Source organism: Balearica regulorum, chromosome 23 (assembly GCF_011004875.1).
Source record: "Balearica regulorum gibbericeps isolate bBalReg1 chromosome 23, bBalReg1.pri, whole genome shotgun sequence".
In the NCBI taxonomy this organism is placed as follows: Eukaryota; Metazoa; Chordata; class Aves; order Gruiformes; family Gruidae; genus Balearica; species Balearica regulorum.
Window position 1 is genome coordinate 2,562,741 of NC_046206.1, and position 21,628 is coordinate 2,584,368.

Here is a 21,628-nt window from a genome sequence, read left to right on the forward strand (position 1 = left end):
TCAAATTAACATGACAGAGCCGGCTTCAAACAAGAAAGAGGGGGGCGAGGGAGGCGGGCACAGCCCTTGTCACCCTTGTCACCGTTCTCATTCAGTTGTCACCAGCGGGCTGCGAAGCGGCTGGTGCCCCAGCCCGGCGCAGGGCGGCAGAGCGCGCTGGCTGCTGACATCTCCCTTTGTAGCCAGCCTTATCTCTGCCCAGCGAGCGGGACGAGCCTCTTGTCGAGGCCTTGTTAACAAGGCCCGTGGGCGCCGGGGGAGCGCGGCAGCAGCGGCTGAGCGGGCTTGGGCGCAGGGAGGGCGGGTGCGGAAAGCATCGGAGGCAAGCTCTCCTCCACGGAAGCCGGTCTGCACAGGAGCGCTGACCCAGGGCTCTGGCTGATGCTCTGGCGGGCAGGGACCGGCGTTACTGATGTCCCTGCACCCGGGGAGGGGGCCGTGCGCCGGCCAGAGGCGGTCCCCAGCAGCCCTCGGAGGGTCCTGCGGCCAGTCCCGAGCGACACTGTCCCTCTGCAAGTGGCCAGACTGCTCCGGGGTGGGTGTCAGCTACCGGCGTGCAAACGGTGCTGCCTCTGTGCTGCGGTCTGTGCTGTCTGCACGGCTGGTTGGGGTTTTCTTTTGGTTTGTTTTGCTGCTTCCCCTGCTCTGGGCTGCTTGCTGCTCTCTTGGGACCCCGGCAATTGAGAGAAGTTGATATGTTTACATCCAAGGAGCTGCTTTTAATCAAACATCAATAAGTGCATTTCAGTGAAGCAGAGCCTGAAACAGAGCTCCTCTCCTGGGGCTGCCGCTCGCCGGGAAGGGGCCGATGCCTCTGCAGCTGCCCTGCCCCTTTGGCCCCTGCGGCCACGCACACCCTCTGTGCTGCACCGGCCTCCAGCCTGGGCTAAATGAAGGCTGAGTGCAGGGAAGCAGCCCCCAGTGCCTCCCACCTGCCAGACTGCAGGGTGGCTCCTCAGTGGCCTTCTCCTGGCAGGAGCCGGTGACGGCAGGCAGGAGCCCAGCCGGGTCCCACCGTAGCGCCAAAACTGGGTGCCGAGCCCCTACCCTGGCTGCGTGTGCCCTTGTGCTGCGCAGTGCACGCTCGGGGCTGTGGCAGCGGTCGAGTCTGGGGTAGGTGCAAGAGCCCGTGGCCATCCCCGTGCTTTGCCTTTTCCCCGGTGAGGCACAGGAGGCTGGGGCTCAGCCGGCCCTTCCCGCGCCTGCCCCTCTCCCCAGCGCAGCCCTGGCGTCAGGCTGCAGGCAGGCAGAGGCGTTGGGGCCGGGGGAAGACGGGCACGGAGCTGGGGACGGGACAGGGCAGAGCTAGCAGGTGTCTTGCTCTGTATCTTGTAGCTCTTGGTTTCCCACGCCCCGGACCGCATGTCCGGCAGCGATGTGCCATGGGCCCAAGTGCTGCCCCACCATCCCTGCTCTTTGCCGTCCTCGTGCCGACGGACAGCTGTCGGGGCAGGATTGCCACGGGGCGCTGCCAGCAGGCACCGGGCTGGGCGCTGCTCTGTCCCAGCCGTGTGGGCGCCCGCCCTGCACCCCGCAAATACCGGCAGCTCAGGAGGAAAGGTTTCCTTAGCTGTTAATTGAATTACATTGCCACAGAAAGCCGAGAAGTCGTAGCTCATTAGAGCCTCTTGTGTCCCATTATAACAGTGTGTGTTGCCTTTGCGGATTGTCATTATCATATATTACTGTGGGACTCAGCAGTGCTGTTTGTTTATGCATTACATTTTTTTCTGCTTACCCAGGCTGCCCTAGCCCCCCCCCAGCGTGTTTTTCCTGCACGGTGCACGCCGCGGCCGCCTCACTGCACGGCACCGGGGCAGCACGAGCACTCGGCTCTCGGAGCGGCAAGGCTGCAGGAGAAGGAGCCCGGACACGGCTCGTTACAGCAATCCCTCGCAGCAAGGAGAAGCGCTTCGGCAGAGGCTGCTGCAGCGCTCGGGGACGGGCAGGAGGAGGCTGAGCCTGGTGCCGGCCGGCGTGCTGGTCCTCCTGCGTGGCAGTGCCGCTCCTAGGCCAGCGGCCCAAGCACCCGGACGGGAGGCAGCAGCTTCGTGCCGGGGCTGTGGGCACTCGCCAGCAGCGAGTGAGACTCGCCGCACCGTCCCGAGGGCCATCCCTGACCGAGCTGCAGCCGCTGCTTGGGCAGCGCCAGGATGTGCCCACGCTGGGTGCTGCAGCCTGGTTGGGCGGCCACTGTAGTGTGGGGCCTCCCAGCCGTCCTTGTTTGCATGTTGGGGTGGCTATGGAAGGAAAAAAAAATGGAAAAAAAAACCCCTCTGCTATCTGCAATGCAAAGGCGGCCTTGCTGATGTGAAATCGTACTCTATATTCTGCCCAGGTTTATACGAGTGAATTATGCAAATCTGTGATGGAAAACATTCTTCCTCTCATCCTCGGGAGTGTAAAACCTTAGTCAATAATTCATACCCGCACGTCTCAGACTGGAGGCTTTCTCTTCATTATAGTGTGCGCTCGGTTATTTGTCTTTCACGTTTTATTGTCTACCCCGGTGTAATGCTATGCATTATAAAATTTATCTGCTTCATTATTTTATGATCCTGAGCTGTATAATGCAGCGAGACGATTCCGCTTCGGGCTGCGTGGCCGCTCAGTGAGACCCGCATCCGCCGCTTCCCCGGCGGGGGCTGTGCACTGTGCCGGGGCCGGGCAGCCGCAGGTGGAAGCGAGCCGTCCCCCGGGCGCACGGGTGACCCTCTGTCTCCCCGCAGTCCCGGCCATGATCACCTCCCACCCCAACACCACGATTGCCATCAAGGGGCAGACCAAGGAGCTGAACTGCACCGCCCGGGGCGAGCGGCCCATCATCATCCGCTGGGAGAAGGGCGACACCGTCATCGATCCCGACCGCAACATGCGCTACGCCATCACCACCAAGGACAACGGCGATGAGGTCATCTCCACCCTTAAGGTGAGTCTTGCACTCGCCTGGGCTGCCGGGGGTCTCGCTGGGGTGATGGAGGGGGCCAGACAGCACCAGAGGTGCCTCGGGAGGGTGTCGGGGGTCCCCGGCGGGTGCTGCGGAGGCTGGCGCTGCGGCTGGGCTCCCAGGGTGGCACAGTCGCGTCCAGCGGGGAGGGACGTCAGAAAACCCGCCGGAGGGATTGCGTCTCCAGCCAGCGGCACCGTGCACGGGCTGCGTCTCCACTGGCCCCAGCACGCTGCGGTGCGGCCAGGTGAAGCGCCTGGCAACGCCTGGACTTTTACAACCAGCGTAAGAGTTAGCGCTAGCGTGGGGAGCTGGGCTTCCCGTTTTAATCATATCAATTAAAAACCAGCCACCGTCTGCTTGCTGTGACAAGCCCCTGGATTTTGCATGAAATCTCAGCTGCCTGTACAACGGGCTCTGGGTGGGAAGGTAAGTTTTGCAGCACCGGGGACGTCTACAAGAAGAAGTTTTCAGCGCAGATCTGAGCCAGGGGACTGGGGATTTGGAGGGTGACGTGTCTCCGCAGGCACAGCTCCCGCCGGGGCTGGCGGTGGGAGCAGCCAGCGATACCGGGGGAAGGCGGGGGTGCGGTGCTCGGGGTAGCTCAGTCTGAACTGGCTCCTCTCCTCTCCCTGAAATGTTCACAGCTGAAACCAGCCGATCGCGGAGACTCAGTCTTCTTCTCCTGTCACGCCATCAACTCTTACGGCGAGGACAGAGGCTTGATCCAGCTCACCGTCCAAGGTACTCGTTCCCCTACGCGTGAGCCCTGGGGTGCAAAGCCTCGCCGTGAAGTTACCCCCGCTCCTGGGGGCTTCTCTCCCTGTTGTCCCTAACCTGCCCGTGTCTCCCCAAGAGCCCCCGGACCCGCCGGAGCTGGAGATCCGTGAGGTGAAAGCCCGGAGTATGAATTTGCGATGGACGCAGCGGTTTGATGGCAACAGCATCATCACTGGGTTCGATATCGAGTACAAGAACAAGACCGGTAGGTGATATCTGACCTGCCCTCCCCGTGCTGCCGCGGCCCCCGGTGGGTGGTGAGGCTGGGGGCTGTGCCACGGCCGCTGCGTCCCAGGGCTGGGCCGCACGGGCAGGTGCGGACTGCCCCACCGGCGCCTCCAAGGGAATATTCTGCGTCCCAGTTCCTTTGATGAAGAAAGGAGGGAGCAGCGTTAATGAAGTATGTTAATTTCTGTTGGATGGGAGCGTTTGAAAGGGAATATTAAAAGAGACCGTGTTTCCAAAAAGCCAAACGCAGATGGCACAACAGCGAGGAGGGGGGAAAGCAGCATCTCTCCGTGGGGGCCAGGGACAAAAGCCGGAGGCGCCTGGGGACTTCACCTGCCCGAGCACGGCCCCCTTGGTACCTCAGGATTCGGGTGCTGACACTCCTCCCGTCTCGCTCCACTGCTTTTCCAGATTCCTGGGATTTCAAGCAGTCTACGCGCAACATCTCCCCGACCATCAACCAGGCGAACATTGTGGACCTCCACCCAGCCTCCGTGTACAGCATCCGCATGTACTCCTTCAACAAGATCGGGCGCAGCGAGCCGAGCAAGGAGCTCACCATCAGCACGGAAGAAGCAGGTGCCGCTCGCGGCACGCGTGCTGGGGCCGGCGGGCAGGGGCGGCCGCGGGCAGCGCTGGGGCTGTAGCCTTGGGCGAAGCTGGCAGCAGCAGAGCTCTCTCGAAGCAGAGTATTTTCCTGGCGAGGAGGTCCTTTCCCCGATGCGTCTCAACGTGCTCTTTTGGGTCTGTTTCTCCGCAGCTCCTGACGGGCCTCCGATGGATGTTACCTTGCAGCCGATGACGTCCCAGAGCATCCAGGTCACCTGGAAGGTGAGCGGGGCCAGGGCGGTGCGTGGGCTTTCCCTGGCCGTGGGGGCTTGGGCAATGCCAAATGCCGGCCCGAGCCTCTGCGGCGGCAGCTTGTCCTGGGACCCGGCGTTTTGTCAGCAGTACGAGGGCCCGGAGGAATGTCCTGGGCGATATGAAAAGCTGAAGGCTGGGCGTGCGGCTCGGCTGCATCGCACGGGGTCCTTAGTAATCATGTTTTATAGCAAGCTCATTACCTTGTAGGATGGCCGTGGGGGGCCATGGGGAGCGCGAGGATAAATATGTAAAAACTGAGATGTTGGGTCGGAAAGTGTTTGAGCAAGGATCAATAAAACTTAGAATCGGATTTATTTTTCCGAAGGTGCGAAATGAAAAATAAAATTGATTATCAAGTTAGGACTTTGGAATGAACTGGTAAGTCAATAAAGTTAGGGTTCTAGCTTCTCCCCCCCTCCCCTCAAGTGCTGAAAAACAGATTAATGGAAAAGAAGATTCACTTGAAAGATAAGTCACTTTGTTTTAAGAGTATTTCAGCGAGATGGAGCACCCTGGCTTTGTAACATAAATTTGCAATCAACCCTATTGATTTCTTAATGCTCCAGAGAAATATTGTTAAGATTGATCTGAACTGGGCCTCGCGCATTTGTAAGGCTGTCAGACTTGGGGTTTTTCCCTCCTCTCGCTGAGCTGCCTCAGTAGGGGAATGGCGCTGGCTCAGCCCGGTGGCCCTTTTTTATCATTATTCTGCCGCGCTGCTGCGGGGAGGAAAAGTGTAAAAGCGCCGAGAAAAGATGCTGGGGAGAGGCGGTCGCGGCAAGGGAGCCCTGCGAGCCTCCCGGGCAGCGTAGCCCTGCGTGACACCGCTCCGTCTTGCACCCCCCGTTCCTCAGGCCCCAAAGAAGGAGCTGCAGAACGGGGTGATCCGTGGCTACCAGATAGGGTACCGGGAGAACAGCCCCGGCAGCAACGGGCAGTACAGCATCGTGGAGATGAAAGCCACGGGAGACAGCGAGGTCTACACGCTGGACAACCTGAAGAAGTTTGCGCAGTACGGGGTGGTGGTGCAGGCGTTCAACCGCGCGGGGACGGGGCCGTCGTCCAGCGAGATCAACGCCACCACGCTGGAGGATGGTAAGGCTGTCCCGGCCCCCTCCGGGGTGCTCCCGCCTCGGGGACTCCAGCGCTGTCCCGAGCAGGTCTCGGGGTGGTTGCCGCCCACCGGCAGCGTTGGGCGCTCAGCCGCGCGCAGGTGCAGCGTGCACTCGCAGCTGCCCTGGGCGGGAGTTGTGAGCACGAGGATGCCGGGCAGCGATGGCACCGGGTTTCTGGCGCAGGTACGAGGACATCAAGGTGGATTTACGCATTGCTGGAGTGCCAGGGGGGGTTTCCCATCCGGGCGAGATTGCTGGTGGCCTCGGTCGTTTTAAGAAAAAACAACACGAAAAAAGTTTTGCAGTGTGTTTGCTCAGCAGTTTTTCATACTTAATTAAGGCTCTCGTTAGCCTGTCAAGCCGTGATCATTTCCTGGCTACATTAGCACTCCTCCTGGGGTATTCAAGGACCCCTGTTTTAGCAATAGTGTCTTTTCCATAATTATATTACCTTCATTTTGTTCAAACGGACTATCTGTATTAGTTTATTGTACTCTGTCCCTAATTACATGGTGCTTATATTTTTGCACCTAAGTAATATGAAACAATAATCGTTTTCAAAGGGGATCGTTACGGTGATGTATTATCATTTAAATGCTCATAAAAATTAGTTACCTCTTATGGGGCAATGGGATCTAATTACCTCGCATCCAGCCGGCTCTCCCGCTCTCCCTTTGCTGGGAAGCGCAGCGTGTCCCGGCAGCCTCCCTGCCCCTGTGAGCACGGGGGTTGCACCCGCCTCGGTGGTCCGGGAGGAACAAAACTGCACACGGGAGGCAGAGCGCTGGGTTCGCCTGGCCCTAGTGCCCCGCGCGCTGGGCAGGACCGGCTCCAGGGCCTCAAGCAGCGGGGGGAGAGAGGGCTGCAGCACGATGGGGTCCATGCGGGTGCAGTCAGGGTGGCTGACCCATGGGACACGAGTCCATCAGCCGTGCATCTGCCGCCTGTCCATCCTTCTCCTGATCATCATTCCCCTGTCTGTCCCCTCCTCAGTTCCCAGCCAGCCCCCCGAGAACGTGCGGGCCATCTCCATCACGTCGGACGTGGCTGTGATCTCCTGGTCGGAGCCCCCACGCAGCACCCTCAACGGGGTGCTCAAGGGATACCGGGTCATCTTCTGGTCCCTCTACATGGACGGAGGTGAGCACTCGTGGAGAGTGGGCAACGCGGGGGACCCGGCCGGGTGGTGGCGCGGGGCTGACGAGCCCTGCCTCCCCGCAGAGTGGGGCGAGATGCAGAACATCACGACCACGCGGGAGCGAGTGGAGCTGCGGGGCATGGAGAAGTTCACCAACTACAGCGTGCAGGTGCTGGCATACACCCAGGCCGGCGACGGCGTCCGCAGCAGCGTGCTCTACATCCAGACCAAGGAGGACAGTAAGTGGCGCTGCCCGGGGGAGCGAGTGTGGGCGGGCATGCCCTCCTCTTACCCCAGCTGATAAACTGCAGCAACGCATGTTAATTAGAAGTAAGAGGATGGAGCGTTGAGTGGGAGCCCCTAGCAATGAACAAAGGCAGGCGGCAGCACAGCCCCCTCAGCCCGCTCAGGTCTCGCTGCCACCATTTAGGGTTGCAGCGTGCTGTAGCTGGCTGATGCCGGGGGACAGGAGCGCTTGCTGGTGCCGCAGCCTGTCGTGTTGCTGCAGTGGCGAGGGAAGGGCTGGAGCGGCTGGGGGGGCCTGGAGAAAACCCCCGTGTGCAGCCATGGGCAGGGCATTTCCCTATTTTTTTCTCTTTTCCTTAAGTGCGGATATTTAAATATTTACACCCCTGCTTGCCCTACTTTAATGGCATTAACTCAGTGGCGGAGTGTTTCCTGGGCCCGTGGGCCGGTGTTGCTGCCTGCCCGTCCTGGGAAGCGCCAGCTGCTGGGAGGCACCGCTGGGTGCAGCTGGGCAGGCTAAGGCTGTGCCACTCCGGCAGATTAAGGGGACTAAGGAGACAGCCGTTAATTGCAGCCCAGGCTCTGGTTTAGAAACCGTGATTAGCTTTTAACTCTCCTGCCTCTGACTCGGCAGGGGACGGCAGCCGCAGGCAGCGGGGTGACGGTGGGGTGACCGCTTGCCTGCAGCCCCATCCCTGCTTGCGCCAGCCCCATGATGCTGGTGTGGAAACGCCATAGCAGCTCCTTCCCAGCGTGCGGTCGGGATGCCAGCCCTGCAGAGGGGGTGCTGCCACCTCGCCGGGCTGGGCAGAGACCTCGGAGACCTCCCGGCACCGGCTCTGCCACCCTCTCCCTCCTTCAGTTCCAGGTCCCCCAGCCGGCATCAAGGCTGTCCCATCTTCTGCCAGCAGCGTGGTGGTGTCCTGGCTGCCACCAGCCAAGCCCAACGGTATCATCCGGAAGTACACGATCTTCTGCTCCAGCCCTGGCTCGGGGCAGCCGGTACGGGACGGGGATGCGGGCTGGGCAGCAGAAATGCTGGGCTGGCCGAGGAGGAAAGGGAGGGAGGGCTGATGCCAGGCAGCGGCAGCAGCAAAGATCCCGTGGGCCAGATCCATGCGCTGCAGAGTTGCAATAGCAGCCGTGGGTGCTCTACATCAGGCCGTAGTCGCACCGCCTCTCTGTTCCCTTCCTTCGGCATCTCCCCTACTCAGCGCTCGCTCCAGAATGGGAAAAGATGCTAGCAGCTGACCGAAAAGAAAACCGAAATCAAACCTGGCCCTATCCCTCCTTTGCAAGGGAGAGGCTGATGGGAGGTCTGCAGACTAGTGCTTATCAAAAGCTCTTTCTCAAACTCATTTCACTATCTGAGCCTCTGGTTTCCAGGGCAACATAATCTTTTCATCAAAGCAACTGGTAAAACCGCTGGGATCCGATATTGTTTTCCTGGCATCTTGTCAAAACTGTCATTTGGGTAAAAAAAATTACGTGTACTACACCACCATATTCATATAGGTGTCTGCTTGTGGGGTGCATTTACATCCATGGTCCCCACAAGGGCATGCGTTTGAAGGTGGTGAATGTGGAGATACCTGTGCACCGTTGTGCGTTTGCACGTGTAAATACCCCATCCATCACGTGCAACAGGGATCGTTGAGCTCCTGTCCCCTCTCTGGTGCCGGCGTGGCGGGGCAGCCCTGGCAGGGTGGCAGGGTGCCGGGCAAGGTGGCTTTGGCCCCGACGTGTTGGAGACTGACCCTGGCGATTGTGCACAGCCTTGCTGCGAGCCCGACCTCTCCAGAGGACTGCCCGTGGGGTTGGAGACAGTCACTGCGTGGGCTGTGGGTGACGTGGGAGGCAAGCCCGTGTGAGGTTTTGGGGAACCCCTGGCTGCTCACCGTGACCGCAGAGGGGTTTCGGCAGCGCGGATGGGGCTTGCCTTCGTGCCCGGGCCCCCGCTGCAGCTCGGCAGGCGGCTGGGGAAGCGTCCTTTCCTGGGAACAAATCCTGCCGTCGCAGCCATCTGTTTCTCGGGCTCCGGCCCGGGCTCCCTGGAGAAATGACGACACCAGCCGGTTTACACTGGCATTGAGAAACGCCAAGCAGAGCTGAGTTGCTGCTCGGGAGAAAACCCATAGCACCTCAAGGAGGTGGCTGCCAGGGTGGCCATGGGCCCTTGGAGAGCAAAGGTGGCTCCCCCAGGACCGGTCCAGGTGGGGTGGCCGGGACCCATGGACCTCCTTTGCCAAGATGGCCAGGGACGGGAGCGAGGGCACGAGCCTGCTGGCGGGGGGACGGTGGGGATGCTGTGGGTCGGGGATGCTGGGGATGGTGGTGGGGATGATGCGTAGGTGCAGGCAGCTGGCCCTGAGGTGGCTTTTCCTTGCTGATAGCTCAGGCCTGCTCTGGCCTCTCTGTTTTGCCTGGGCTGGTGGTGTTGCTCCCGCTGCTCGGGTGCCCGGGCTGAGGGCGATGGGGGTACAATGGAGGCTGTACCTTCTCCTGTTCACCTCCGCAGGCCCCCAGCGAGTACGAAACCAGCCCCGACCAGCTGTTCTACCGCATCGCCCACCTGAACCGCGGGCAGCAGTACATGCTGTGGGTGGCTGCCGTCACCTCTGCCGGCCGTGGCAACATCAGCGAGAAAGTCACCATCGAGCCTGCTGGGAAAGGTACGGCGGGGGCTGCCGGCTCGCGGGGGGATGCGCACGCTGGCTCTGCCGTCCCCTGTGCCCTGGGTTGCTTTGGCCGCTCCGTATCAGCCTGGAGCAGGGGACAGCTGGGGTGACTCCTGCCCTGGGCAGAGGAGGGACAGCACAGGGGGTCTCATTACGTTCCGGGGGGGGTCCGCACACGGGGTCTGCCCACTAGGCTGACCTCCTCTGTGCCCCCAGCCCCTGCCAAGATCATCTCCTTTGGAGGCACTGTCACCACCCCGTGGATGAAGGATGTGAGGCTGCCGTGCAACTCTGTTGGGGAGCCGGTCCCTGCCATCAAGTGGACCAAGGACAGGTACTGAGGGTGCTGCCAGCACCAGCTGCATCCACCCTTGCTGCGTCGCACATGGCTGACATGCCCTCTCCTCTCCTGGCAGCGAGGACTCTGCCATCCCTGTGACGGTGGATGGTCATCGTCTGATCCAGGCCAACGGCACGCTGGTGCTGCGCTCGGTGAAAGCAGAGGATTCTGGCTACTATACCTGCACCGCCACCAACACCTGGGGCTTCGACACCATCATCATCAACCTGCTGGTGCAAGGTGCGGGGTGCTGGCGGGGTCGGCCTGGAAGCACTGCCTCGGTTTGCTCCAGGGCAGCGAGCCTGGACAAGAGCTCTTCTCGCTGTCGGAAAGCCGCGTGGTGCTGGTGGAGCTGGAGCAGGGGTGCTCAGGGGCTTTTCCCTCCTCCCTAGTGCCCCCGGACCAGCCCCGCCTGACGGTCTCCAAGACCTCGGCATCATCTATCACGCTGGCCTGGATTCCTGGGGACAACGGGGGCAGCTCCATCCGAGGTACGGCTGCTGTGGGCATCCCAGAGCCATGCAGGGAAGCCCAACGCGTGGGTGCTGGGGCACGAGGCTCGTCACGTGTGTTTTCAGGCACACCCCTGCATGCTGCGCACATGCTGTTGTGCTTCAGAAATGTTGTGGAGTAAGGTTGATGCTTCTGAGCTTGTAGGAGGGCTGCAGGTCCTAATGAGGGGGCTGGGAAGGTGTTTTGGATGAGATGCAGCAACTGAAGTAGCTAATGAAGAGCGTGTCATTAATTGCTCCGATGCTGGTGGCCAGGAGCTGCCCTAGTATCTGCTCCGTGTCTTCTGGCATTAGGGGATGCGGGACAAATCCTGCCAGGTCAAGTTCAGCATCCCACCAGAGTCTCCCATGCCTGGCAGGCTGGGGGCTGCAGGAGGGCTCCAGGAGCATCCCTGCTTTCAACATATAATTCACGAGATGAATCAGAGCAGAAAGGAGGCTCTGGAAACAGCTGCACACGGAGGGGGGAGCGAGGAAGGAGACCTCGCTTACAATTAATTAAAAGCATGAAAGTAATTACAAGGAAATCTCCCCAGCCAGCAGCCTTTCACTCCAGCGGACTCTGTTGATAAATTTGGTTATAATTGGATTAGAAATATTAAAACCATGCTGCATGGTGAAAATAAATAAATAACCAGTGGCAGGCACCAGGGTGCCAGGCACCGGGGGGGGTGGGGGTGCCAGGGCTGCCTTTGGCGGGGCCAGGAAAGCATGTGCCAGCGGGCAGAGCCGCACTGCCCCGGCAAGGTCCCGGTACCCCAGTCCTCTGGCCACAGGGAAGGCTTGGTGCCGGACAGGCAGGAGAAGCCTCTCTTCCCTGGGTGCTGCTCTGCCTGAGCTCCAGCTGGGCCTTTGCATGGGTCCTTTGGCATCACTGCCCTGGTACCTGGACAGCATCCACGCCCAGAGCCACCCTGCAAGTGGCCTGTGACAAAAATAAAAGGCAGAAAGCCTGCTCATGTGTGTCAAAGTAGCCAAAAATGCAGAGAAGCAGGCTCTTCTGAGAAATGGCAAATCTATCCATGCACCGTGAAGGTTTACTACTTTGTGTAGCCAAAAAGGTCAGAACGGTCAGGGCAGCAGAGATGTGCTGCCCTGGGGGCACCGATGCACTCGGTGGCTTATCCGCCTCACCCAAAGCTCTGTGCTCCCCAGGAAAGCCTGGCGAGCCATCTTCAGGCGCCTAGCCGATGGCAGTGTAACAGGTTTGTTCAGCTAGGACGCAGTGTGCTTCCGAATACTCTTAATCATGGGAGAGGAGGTGGCGTTCGATGACAGAAGCAACTTCCTTGCAGCTTCCCAAGGGAACTAGTTAATTCTGGCGTTCCCTTTATAGCCTCGCACCACTCAATCACGTTTCACGCTCCCATGTGAAACCAAGCGGTGGGGCTGTGCTGTTGGTGCTGGAGGCAGGTGCTGTGCAGACAGGGGAGCGGTGGGGGGGCTCTGGCAGAGGACGTGGAAGGTGGCTAGCTGCTTGGGGGTGTCTGTCTGCGCGTCTCTTGCCCCAGGGCTCCTGCCCGTGGGGTGGGCAGAGCAGGCAGATGAGCTGACCTCTGTTGGCTAGCCCTCCTGGACCCTGCAAGGGGCCCTAACAGTTTAGAGTGAATTGTAAACCACAGCCCTCTGCTCCTACATGACCACTGTGTTAATGCCAGCAATCACGTGCGTGCAGTTGGGCAGGAATCGGTGTGTGCCGGGTGCCCTGGCACTGCAAGGCTGCAACGGACTTGGCCAGGGGACGTCCCCGAGGCGGGCGTAGGATGCCCTGCAGGCTCCGCATGCCAGCAGTAACCCCTTCTCTCGCTCTCCCTGCCTGGATGCTGCTTGTCTGCCCCCCGGCAGCCCGTGTGCCTGGAGATGACCACCCCATCCTTGCTCCCACACGCAGGCTTTGTGCTCCAGTACTCGGTGGACAACAGCGAGGAGTGGAAGGACGTGTTCATCAGCTCCTCCGAGCGCTCCTTCAAGCTGGAGAGCCTCAAGTGCGGTACCTGGTACAAGGTGAAGCTGGCCGCCAAGAACAGCGTGGGGGCTGGCCGCATCAGCGAGATCATTGAGGCCAAGACCCACGGCCGAGGTGAGCCTGCCCCACGGCATCGCAGCCCCCCGGGGGATGCTGTGGTCCCCTCTGAGCGGGAGCAGCCCTGCTGACGGCTCCTTTCCTGCAGAGCCCTCCTTCAGCAAGGACCAGCACCTCTTCACTCACATCAACTCCACGCACGCCAGGCTGAACCTGCAGGGCTGGAGCAGCGGGGGCTGCCCCATCACCGCCATCGTCCTGGAGTACCGGCCCAAGGGCAACTGGGTCTGGCAGAGCCTCCGCACCAACAGCTCCGGCGAAGTCTTCCTGACGGAGCTGCGCGAGGCCACGTGGTACGAGCTCCGCATGAAGGCCTGCAACAGCGCTGGCTGCGGCAACGAGACCACGCAGTTTGCCACGCTGGACTATGATGGCAGTGAGTGGGGGGGGGGGGCTATGCCACTGAGGTGATGGGGGGGGGGGGGGTGTGGGGGGGGGGGTGTGCGCGCGCGCGCTCCCGGGAGCGCTGACAGCCCACCTGCCCATGCTCCGCCCTAGGCACCATCCCCCCTATCAAGTCTGCTCAAGGGGAGGGCGATGACGTGAAGAAGCTCTTCACCATCGCCTGCCCTGTGATCCTGGCCACGCTGGGAGTAGCCCTGCTCTTCATCATCCGTAAGAAGAGGAAGGAGAAGCGGCTGAAGAGGCTACGAGGTGAGATGGGGCTCAGAGGTACAGTATGCGGGACCAGACGGTGGAGCTGTGCGGTCCTGAACCAGCATCTCCTAAAAAGAAAAAAAACCTAAACACCCCACCGTCCTCCTTGTCTTTTGTGTCTCTCCCACAGATGCCAAGAGTCTGGCTGAAATGCTGATCAGGTGGGTCCTGGACTGGGTGGCAAGGGGTGGGGAAGCCAGGGAATGCTGGGTGGCAGGGGTGGTCCTGCATGCTTTTAGGTCTGGGTTCAGACCTTCCCGGTCTTAGGCTGGTGAGGGTTGTGTTGGATATCTGTGCTGCAGCAGCCTGCTGCTCCTGCCTGCTCCTGCCTGCCAGAGGGACGAGGCAGGTGTCCCCCGGCACAGGGAGCTGGCTGGCAGGGAGCTGTAGCCCCTGCAAGGCTTGAGCTGCTGGGGCTCTACTCCAGTAGTCGCCCCGTCTGAGCCCCTCTTACCTCGCAGCAAGAATAACCGCAGCTTTGACACGCCGGTGAAGGGCCCCCCCCAGGGCCCCCGACTGCACATAGACATCCCTCGGGTCCAGCTGCTCATCGAGGACAAGGAAGGCATCAAACAGCTGGGTAAGCACCACGCGCTCCCTGCGGTGTGGGGCCCCAACCCTGGCCGCAGCAGCATCCTGGCTGGCCCCAAGAAGCCCGCGGTGTCCCTAGGCTGTCCCCTTCCTACCCTGCAGCGGAGCAGGGCGCAGGGCCGTGCCCGCAGGTCCTGCTCCCCTGGCATTGCTGCTGGCTGTGCTGGCAGCACCCGCAGCAGCCTCCTTCGCCCGGCTCTGCCTTTGCACTGCTGCCCTGGCTGGAGAACAGCCGTGCAAACTGCCTGGCCCTATATGCCCCCGAGCGCTGGTGGGGTGCCCTGCAGCAGGGAAGCCAGGGGAATCCCATTGGGTAGGGGGTTGCTGAGCAAGGGCTAGCAGGTGCCTACTGCAAAAACCTGGCTAGAGAAAGAGGTCGGAGCTCTGGCTTTCTTCCCACAGGGGATGACAAAGCCACGATCCCGGTGACCGACACGGAGTTCAGTCAGGCGGTGAACCCCCAGAGCTTTTGCACAGGCGTCTCGCTGCATCACCCCGCTCTGATCCAGAACACGGGGCCCCTCATCGACATGTCGGACATCCGCCCTGGCACCAGTAAGTGGCTGTGGCCACGTGGGGTGGGTTGCTGGGAGCAGCACTGGGTGTTTGCAGGCACCGGCACAGAGCTCCATGGAAGGGGATGTGCAGGGACCAGCCAGAGGGTGCTGGGGTGCAGGCCCTGTCCCCCAGCACCGCCCGCACCTAAAAGCAGCTGTTGGTCAGGCGGAAGGAGTGGGGAGCGCTCCTGGCAGACGGGACAGTGTCCTGGCTGTCTGAGTGACCCACTGTGACTCTGCCACCGTTGTGCCTTAGACCCTGTGTCGAGGAAGAGCGTGAAGTCTGCGCACAGCACCCGCAACCGCTACTCCAGCCAGTGGACCCTCACCAAGTGCCAGGCGTCCACCCCTGCGCGCACCCTCACCTCTGACTGGAGGACAGTGGGCTCCCAGCACGGCATCACCGTCACCGAGAGCGACAGCTACAGCGCCAGCCTCTCTCAGGACACAGGTGTGCCAGGGGACAGCACTGGAGCGGCCTCGGGGCTGTTGCTGGCAGGGAGCTGCTGGTTTGGGGTACAGGGGGGGTGTTGGCAGCAAGCCCAAAGATTACCAACGGTGTCATAAATTGGAAGGGGTCCTTGGCTCTCGTGCCAGGTCGCACAGTCTCCGTGCGGCAGCAGGCGATGGTGGCCCCTGCCTGGTGCTCCTGGCTCCGCTCGGAGCTGTTGAGCTCCAGGTTTACTGATGGAGCGTGGGTGCAGGGCTCTGCCCAGCCTGGCAGACGTGGGGAGGTGCTGTCCTCTCCCCGTGCCCCCCACAAGCTCTGCGGTGGCTGCAAGGGCTGTGTCCAGCTCTGGGGACAGATGGCTGCATGTATCCCAGCAAGACAGCCTGGGCGTTCCCAGAAATGACAATGGTGTGGGAAAGGGCAGTCCCAGGCTGGGGAAAACGCGATGCGTCCTTTCCTTCACAGACAAGGGGCGGAACAGCATGGTGTCAACGGAGAGCGCCTCATCTACCTACGAGGAGTTGGCACGTGCCTACGAGCACGCAAAGCTGGAGGAGCAGCTGCAACATGCCAAGTTTGAGATCACAGAGTGCTTCATCTCTGACAGCTCTTCAGACCAGATGACCACCGGCACCACCGACAATGCAGACAGCATGACCTCCATGAGCACCCCGTCAGAGCCTGGCATCTGTCGCTTCACAGCCTCCCCTCCCAAACCCCAGGACAGTGAGCGGGGCAAGAGCGTGGCCGTACCCATCCCTCACCGTGCCAGCAAGAGTACGTACCTTGTCTGTGGGTGTATGATTCCTGGGCAACGTGTTGTGCACTGGAGAAAACAAATAGCCCCTGGGTGCCAGCCTCCCCTTTCGCCCCTCCCTCCCCTCATCCCTTTACCCTGCCCCAGTTGGCACATCCTTCTGCCACCAGACAACACCAGTCTCACCAACTTTTCACACACTAAAGGAACGCGGTGGAAAGCAACAGGACATTACCACTTGCCTTTATATTTTACACTGTAACAATAGTTCTTTAGATATCGAAGATTAAAAAACATGCCATGTTTTACAATATAGCCATTCTAACCACACGTTTTGTTCCACACAAATATTTAAGTACAGTGCAACTTTCACTTTTTCCCATATACAAAGTTTTGAAATTTCACCGTCTCGTACTTCTAGTGTCAGCTTTCAGCAACACAACTGTGGAAAAATAGAGTCATCTTTCATCACTGACAATAAAGCACTAAGGGTTGTCCACTATGTCATTGTCTCTGTAACACAAAGACAATGCCACCATTTGTGACTTGTCTTTCACCCCCCCAGTGACCATGCACTGGGGCACAATCCTTCGAGCCATCTCTTTCCCTAAAGACCATATAATACAACCCTTCTAGCAACAGCAACGTTACAATTTGATTCAAGACCTGGTTTTCATCATCAGAAACATCACAGCAGAACCATTTGAGACAGACAGTATTTATATATAATACATAGAGTGCCTGAGCTGGCTCTTCAAAAACCATGTTTTTTAGCTTACAGTTAAACTCTTACTTCATGCATATCCACAATTATGTAATGTCTTGCAGAAAAATATCCACACTACATTCAGTGTGAAATTGATATCTATGTTTCTATGTGTTGCATTAAGTAGTATATGTCTTACCTAGTAACAAGTAATACAAAACCAGTATAGTGTTTAACTGACAAAAAAACGTTCAGACATTATATCAGTATATTGTATTTTATGGTATAGTCTAATACTTGAACTGGAATAAGACAGGCTAATAACACAAATATAAACTACACTACAGTTATACTGCTTTTACTTTTATAATGCTACAGTAATGTTACATGTGTTACAATAAGTGGTGCTTACTATATGTGTAAAGAAAGACTGCATTAGCTGTTTTGTACATGTATCTTTGACAGAATATAAAAAACCCTAATGTATTAACTGCAGTACCATAACTGAAGGACTAACACAACAAAGTATACTATGCTCATGCAAACAACATAGGTGGTACAGATAGTACATTATGCTATTTCATCTAATAACAACACCAGCAAACATTTTTTTACAGTATACAGTACACATCAAACATAGCGCATTTCTGCCCTAATGTATTTTGTGTGAATAGTTGTACTATACAGCACCATGGGATAGATACACTTTGTATCCCGGACAAACCGATAACACAATGCAATCTATTACATACAATATAGCATATCTGAAAACTTAACAGATGACATACGTAAAAGCAAGTAAGACTATTTTTATAGTGTTGGCTAATACAGGGCGTTGTTTTGGGTTGGTTTTTTTTTTTTTTTTGAGTGACCATTTACCTTTACCCATTGTAATAGCTTATAGATATCCTACATAAGACATTGAATGCTGTCATTTGATAGACTCTACACATGGCACTGCGTAGAGGATGAACATGATGTGTTCATCATACTAGGACAGGATGATTGTATTCTGCATTTCTAGAGAGAGGGTGGGGGCCAGGAGGGGGCCAGGAGGGGTCCCTGGGCTGAGCAGGACCCCCTCCAGCACCTCACCCACCTCCGCTTCCCCTCGCAGGTGACTACTGCAACCTCCCGCTCTACGTCAAGTCGGAGGCCTTCTTCCGCAAGCCCGACACCCACGAGCCCTGCCCCGTGGTGCCGCCGCGGGAAGCCTCCATCCGAAACCTCGCCCGGGCGTACCACGCTCAAGCCCGGCACATGACGTTGGAGCCCGGCGCCAAGCCCCTGGTCCTGCCTCCCCCGGCCTCCGCCGCAACCACCTTACCTCAAAGGACTCTCCCCATGCCCGGCACGGCGAGTGCCGGCGCTGCGCCCGCCGCCAGCGCCGCCCCGGCACCCCCCGCCACCGCCGAGCCCCCCGCCACCGCTGCCACTGCCGCCGATGCGCGGGTGCCCACGCACTCCAAAGTGGGGGGCTCCAGGGACTCACTCCTAGAAATGAGCACATCGGGTGTAGGCAGGTCTCAAAAACAAGGGGCCGGAGCCTACTCCAAGTCCTACACGCTGGTGTAGGGCACCAACCTGAAACCGCCCACGATGGACACCGCTCGTTTCCCCCGCCATTTATATTTAATTAACAAACTTGTACATAATGAACTCTTTTGTATAAATGAAGCTATTTTCTTCTTCTCCAAACAGAAAAAGAAACCAGGGCACAAAGAATTTGATGTTACAGATTTAAAAATATAATATATATGTAAACATATATATATTTCACATTTTGAAAGGGGCACAAGGAAAGACTCAGCGATTTTTTTTTTTTTCTTCCCTGATCTTGTCGGTGGTTTTAAAAAGGAACGTCTCCAAGACATTGCATGCTATTTTACTGTTCTGAAAACAGCAGGAGTTGCTTCAATTTGCAAATGCTTATGTGTTAATACCTTTTTCTATGAAAAAAAACCCAGCGCTGTGTGCAATAAAGGTTATGTTTATACGCGGGCGTTTAAGTGAGGGGCTGGGGGCAGGACATCTCTGATGGAGGGCGAGGGACAGCACAAATACATACCGGAGGTCGAATCCACACGACAGAAGCCCAGGGACACGCGGCGTCCTGCACCGCCCGCTTCCCTACGGAGCTGTGCCAACCTGCAGAGTGCCGGAGCAGGATGAGGGGAAGGGGTGGGAGCAGGGTCCCCGGAACAGTACTGCCCCACAGGACGCGCCACCAGCTGCCAAGCCGTGCCGGCCATAGGGCCAGCCCAGCGGGATGAACCACCATGCAGGACGGAGAGCCCCCGTCCAGCTCAGCCGGAGGGGTGAACTGCTGCACAGCCCCTTCGGACCGCGGCACGGCTCTGGCACAGCGTGGCGTACAGTCTGAGCACGGTGCAGCTCCACTGTGGTGCGTGTATCTGGTGAAGCAACTCCCTCCCAGCAGGGATCTCATCCCTCGATGTGTCGCAGCGTGGGGCCACACGCTGGAATGGGAGCGGGAGGTGAGGCAGAGCACAGTTGTCCCTGGGCGCAGCTGAGCACCATGAGTTGCCATGAAGCACGGTGAATCCGGCACGGTGCCGTCGGTCCTGGTGTCGCTGGTGAAGCTTGGCACCGAATAGTAACACACTGACCCAGCTCCCCAGGGTGCAGGGCATGGCGGCACACCACAGCACCAGGAGCCAAAGCACAGCTCCCCAGGTCACAACCAAAGAGGAAAATAAGAACCAACGATGCTGGATTTAACTATGCTAATTGCTGTGGCTGGAAGTAAAAACCAAGAAATGCTAATCATATCTTCTTCCCCTTTCATATACACTGTTAACAAGAGTCCAAGCCACCCCTTTCCTCTGAGTCACAAGGTTCAGACTGGACCCCCTTGCTTTCTAAACTCCTCCTCAGAGAGGAGTCTAGGTGCGGCTGGATCCAGTCTTGGCCCCTGACTCCAAGGAAGAGTTTGGCCCCTCCGTTGCACCACAGAGCCGGTTTATTGCGGCTCGAGCTGGGTGCCTCTGCAGAGGGACAACCCCCCCCCCCCCAGTTGTTTTCCTGTGCCCTTCGGGGCCTCACAGTCTATTACACAAGGTGGTCACACACTGTCCGCACAGCACACACTGTTTGTCCAATCTCTGCGTTTAATAGCCGCTTTCCCTCTGATGATCCAAGCAATATTCTTTCAAATTTTATCTACTCGTGCAATTTCATCACCCTCCTGTCTCAGCTGCACTGGGCTCCCATCTGTTCTCTGTTCACTGGAGATGGAACGGTTTCTTTCTTTGAAGGTCTTTCCCTTGAATTGTAGGCTTTGTCCAGTTTATCTCGCCATGAAGGCTCCAGTACTTCTCCTTTTCGACCAAGCAAAGGTTCGACCAGCCTTCAGTTACAGTTTGCAGCCCAAGGCTTCTGCGCTCCAGTTACACCAAACAAAATCACTCAAGTTTCAATTCAACTTCCTTTGAAGCAATCACATTTAAGTCTCAATAGTCTGTAAGTAAACAGCTTTAATCCCCAATGCATATACATCTGAGAGTGAAAACAAGATTAGCCAGAGCCCAGGCAAGCAGCCCAGGGCCAGCAACCTTCCTTACCTGTTCTGCTAGCCTAGAAGACAAAAATAGTTACCCAAACTAGAACTTTGCCATCATTTATAAGCTAATTTGCCTTCAGGTAGCACAAGAACCTCCTGGAAGGCAAATAACTGCTAAGTTTAAAGTGCAATTAGTTAAGACTTGTAACACCTATGCATAGATTTACTTTTTTTTTTAACCATTCCCCCCTCCCCAACAGAAGTGCTGTTTTTAAGGTAAAATAGGAAGCTTGCCCCTTTGTATTGAAAGGAGATGGTAGCTGTGGGTAGCAAGCATGGAGGAAGAAGTGATGATAGCATTAACTGATGTGTTTAACTAATAGAACTATTAATAATAGGAGATGATAGTCAAGCCCTACAGAGTTCACTTTGATTGGGTTTATCATGGATTATTTGTTTTTAAACGAACAAGACAGGTATTAAAGGAAGAGATTGGTCTTACCAGCAAGACTACCTGCAGTTTCCATTTCCAGCTTGCAGCCCCCTTACCTGCTTGCATCGTCACGCTAGTCAGCGGATCCTCCTTCGCCATCTGGTTCTACCTCCTCAAATCCAGGAGAGCTCAAAGTGCCTGGGCGATAACCTGGCAGCTCTGCACACTCAGGGCTCAGGAAAGAAGCTGTTACAACAGTTTCTTTTGCCCATTTTTTTTTTTTTTAACCTGTTTCAGTGTTACCAGAATAATCACCAAGAGCCATCTCCTGCAGAGAGGGAGCACACTTTCCAAATCAGCTGGCCAGAAGGCCTCAGGGATCGTGCCTGATGCCACAAGCGTGCCAGGAGTGGTATTTCCCACTCGTGTTTTGCACCAAAACCCCCAGCAATGCCTTACTTCGCTATAAAGGACTGGGGTTACTGCCCTGCATCCAGAGCCTCCGCCTTTGATGCACTGGAAAGTCATATCAAGAGCGTTCAGCCAGCCTCCAAATGCAGGCATGAGAAGGTTATGAATCCCAAGTAAGTACCACTGAAGAAGGATATTAAAAACAACAAGCCCACAATGGAAAATCCAAAGATTTGTCTGCAAAAACCTGAAAATCAGAACAATAAAACCATGGTGAGTTTCCAATTTAGCCTGCAAGGAGTCACCGGCAACTCAGCCTTTCACTTCATCCAGAGTCCTGGGAAGCTCCTGGCCGCAGGTCCCCTTGTGCCCTCCCGGGCAGGCTGCTGCAGCACACCGGGACTGAGCACCCAGGGGTCCACATGGCAGCGGCTGCATGTCACAGCCCACATCAACTTCTCCCAAAATCATGTCTGCCTTGCCTTACACTGGTTAGCGGTTGCTTTCAGCCAAGTGAAACCAGTCCTGCCTTGTCTCTCCCTGAGATCAGTGCAAAGTGTTAGGCTAGTTTGAACTGTCCTTAAAACACTGGGGAAAATGGTTGAGAGGAC

At 57.5% G+C, this 21,628-nt stretch overlaps 1 protein-coding gene across 4 annotated transcripts in view; it reads left to right on the forward strand.

Annotated features, from left to right (window-relative positions):
- The window catches only part of DSCAML1 (DS cell adhesion molecule like 1), a 109,367-nt gene extending 90,738 nt beyond the window's left edge, over positions 1-18,629 (forward strand). For all 4 annotated transcript variants that reach the window (XM_075774576.1, XM_075774577.1, XM_075774578.1 and 1 more), the window contains 22 exons: positions 2,730-2,929; positions 3,595-3,691; positions 3,804-3,932; positions 4,367-4,534; positions 4,716-4,786; positions 5,674-5,914; positions 6,928-7,074; positions 7,156-7,311; positions 8,181-8,320; positions 9,837-9,990; positions 10,213-10,330; positions 10,413-10,576; positions 10,729-10,827; positions 12,740-12,928; positions 13,020-13,307; positions 13,430-13,585; positions 13,719-13,749; positions 14,050-14,168; positions 14,582-14,734; positions 14,993-15,187; positions 15,653-15,964; positions 17,768-18,629. In XM_075774576.1, coding sequence (XP_075630691.1) covers positions 2,730-2,929; positions 3,595-3,691; positions 3,804-3,932; positions 4,367-4,534; positions 4,716-4,786; positions 5,674-5,914; positions 6,928-7,074; positions 7,156-7,311; positions 8,181-8,320; positions 9,837-9,990; positions 10,213-10,330; positions 10,413-10,576; positions 10,729-10,827; positions 12,740-12,928; positions 13,020-13,307; positions 13,430-13,585; positions 13,719-13,749; positions 14,050-14,168; positions 14,582-14,734; positions 14,993-15,187; positions 15,653-15,964; positions 17,768-18,225 — 3,785 coding nt within the window. In that variant the 3' untranslated portion in view covers positions 18,226-18,629. The remainder of the gene's footprint in view (positions 1-2,729; positions 2,930-3,594; positions 3,692-3,803; positions 3,933-4,366; positions 4,535-4,715; positions 4,787-5,673; positions 5,915-6,927; positions 7,075-7,155; positions 7,312-8,180; positions 8,321-9,836; positions 9,991-10,212; positions 10,331-10,412; positions 10,577-10,728; positions 10,828-12,739; positions 12,929-13,019; positions 13,308-13,429; positions 13,586-13,718; positions 13,750-14,049; positions 14,169-14,581; positions 14,735-14,992; positions 15,188-15,652; positions 15,965-17,767) is intronic.
- Positions 18,630-21,628: the final 2,999 nt, after the last annotated feature.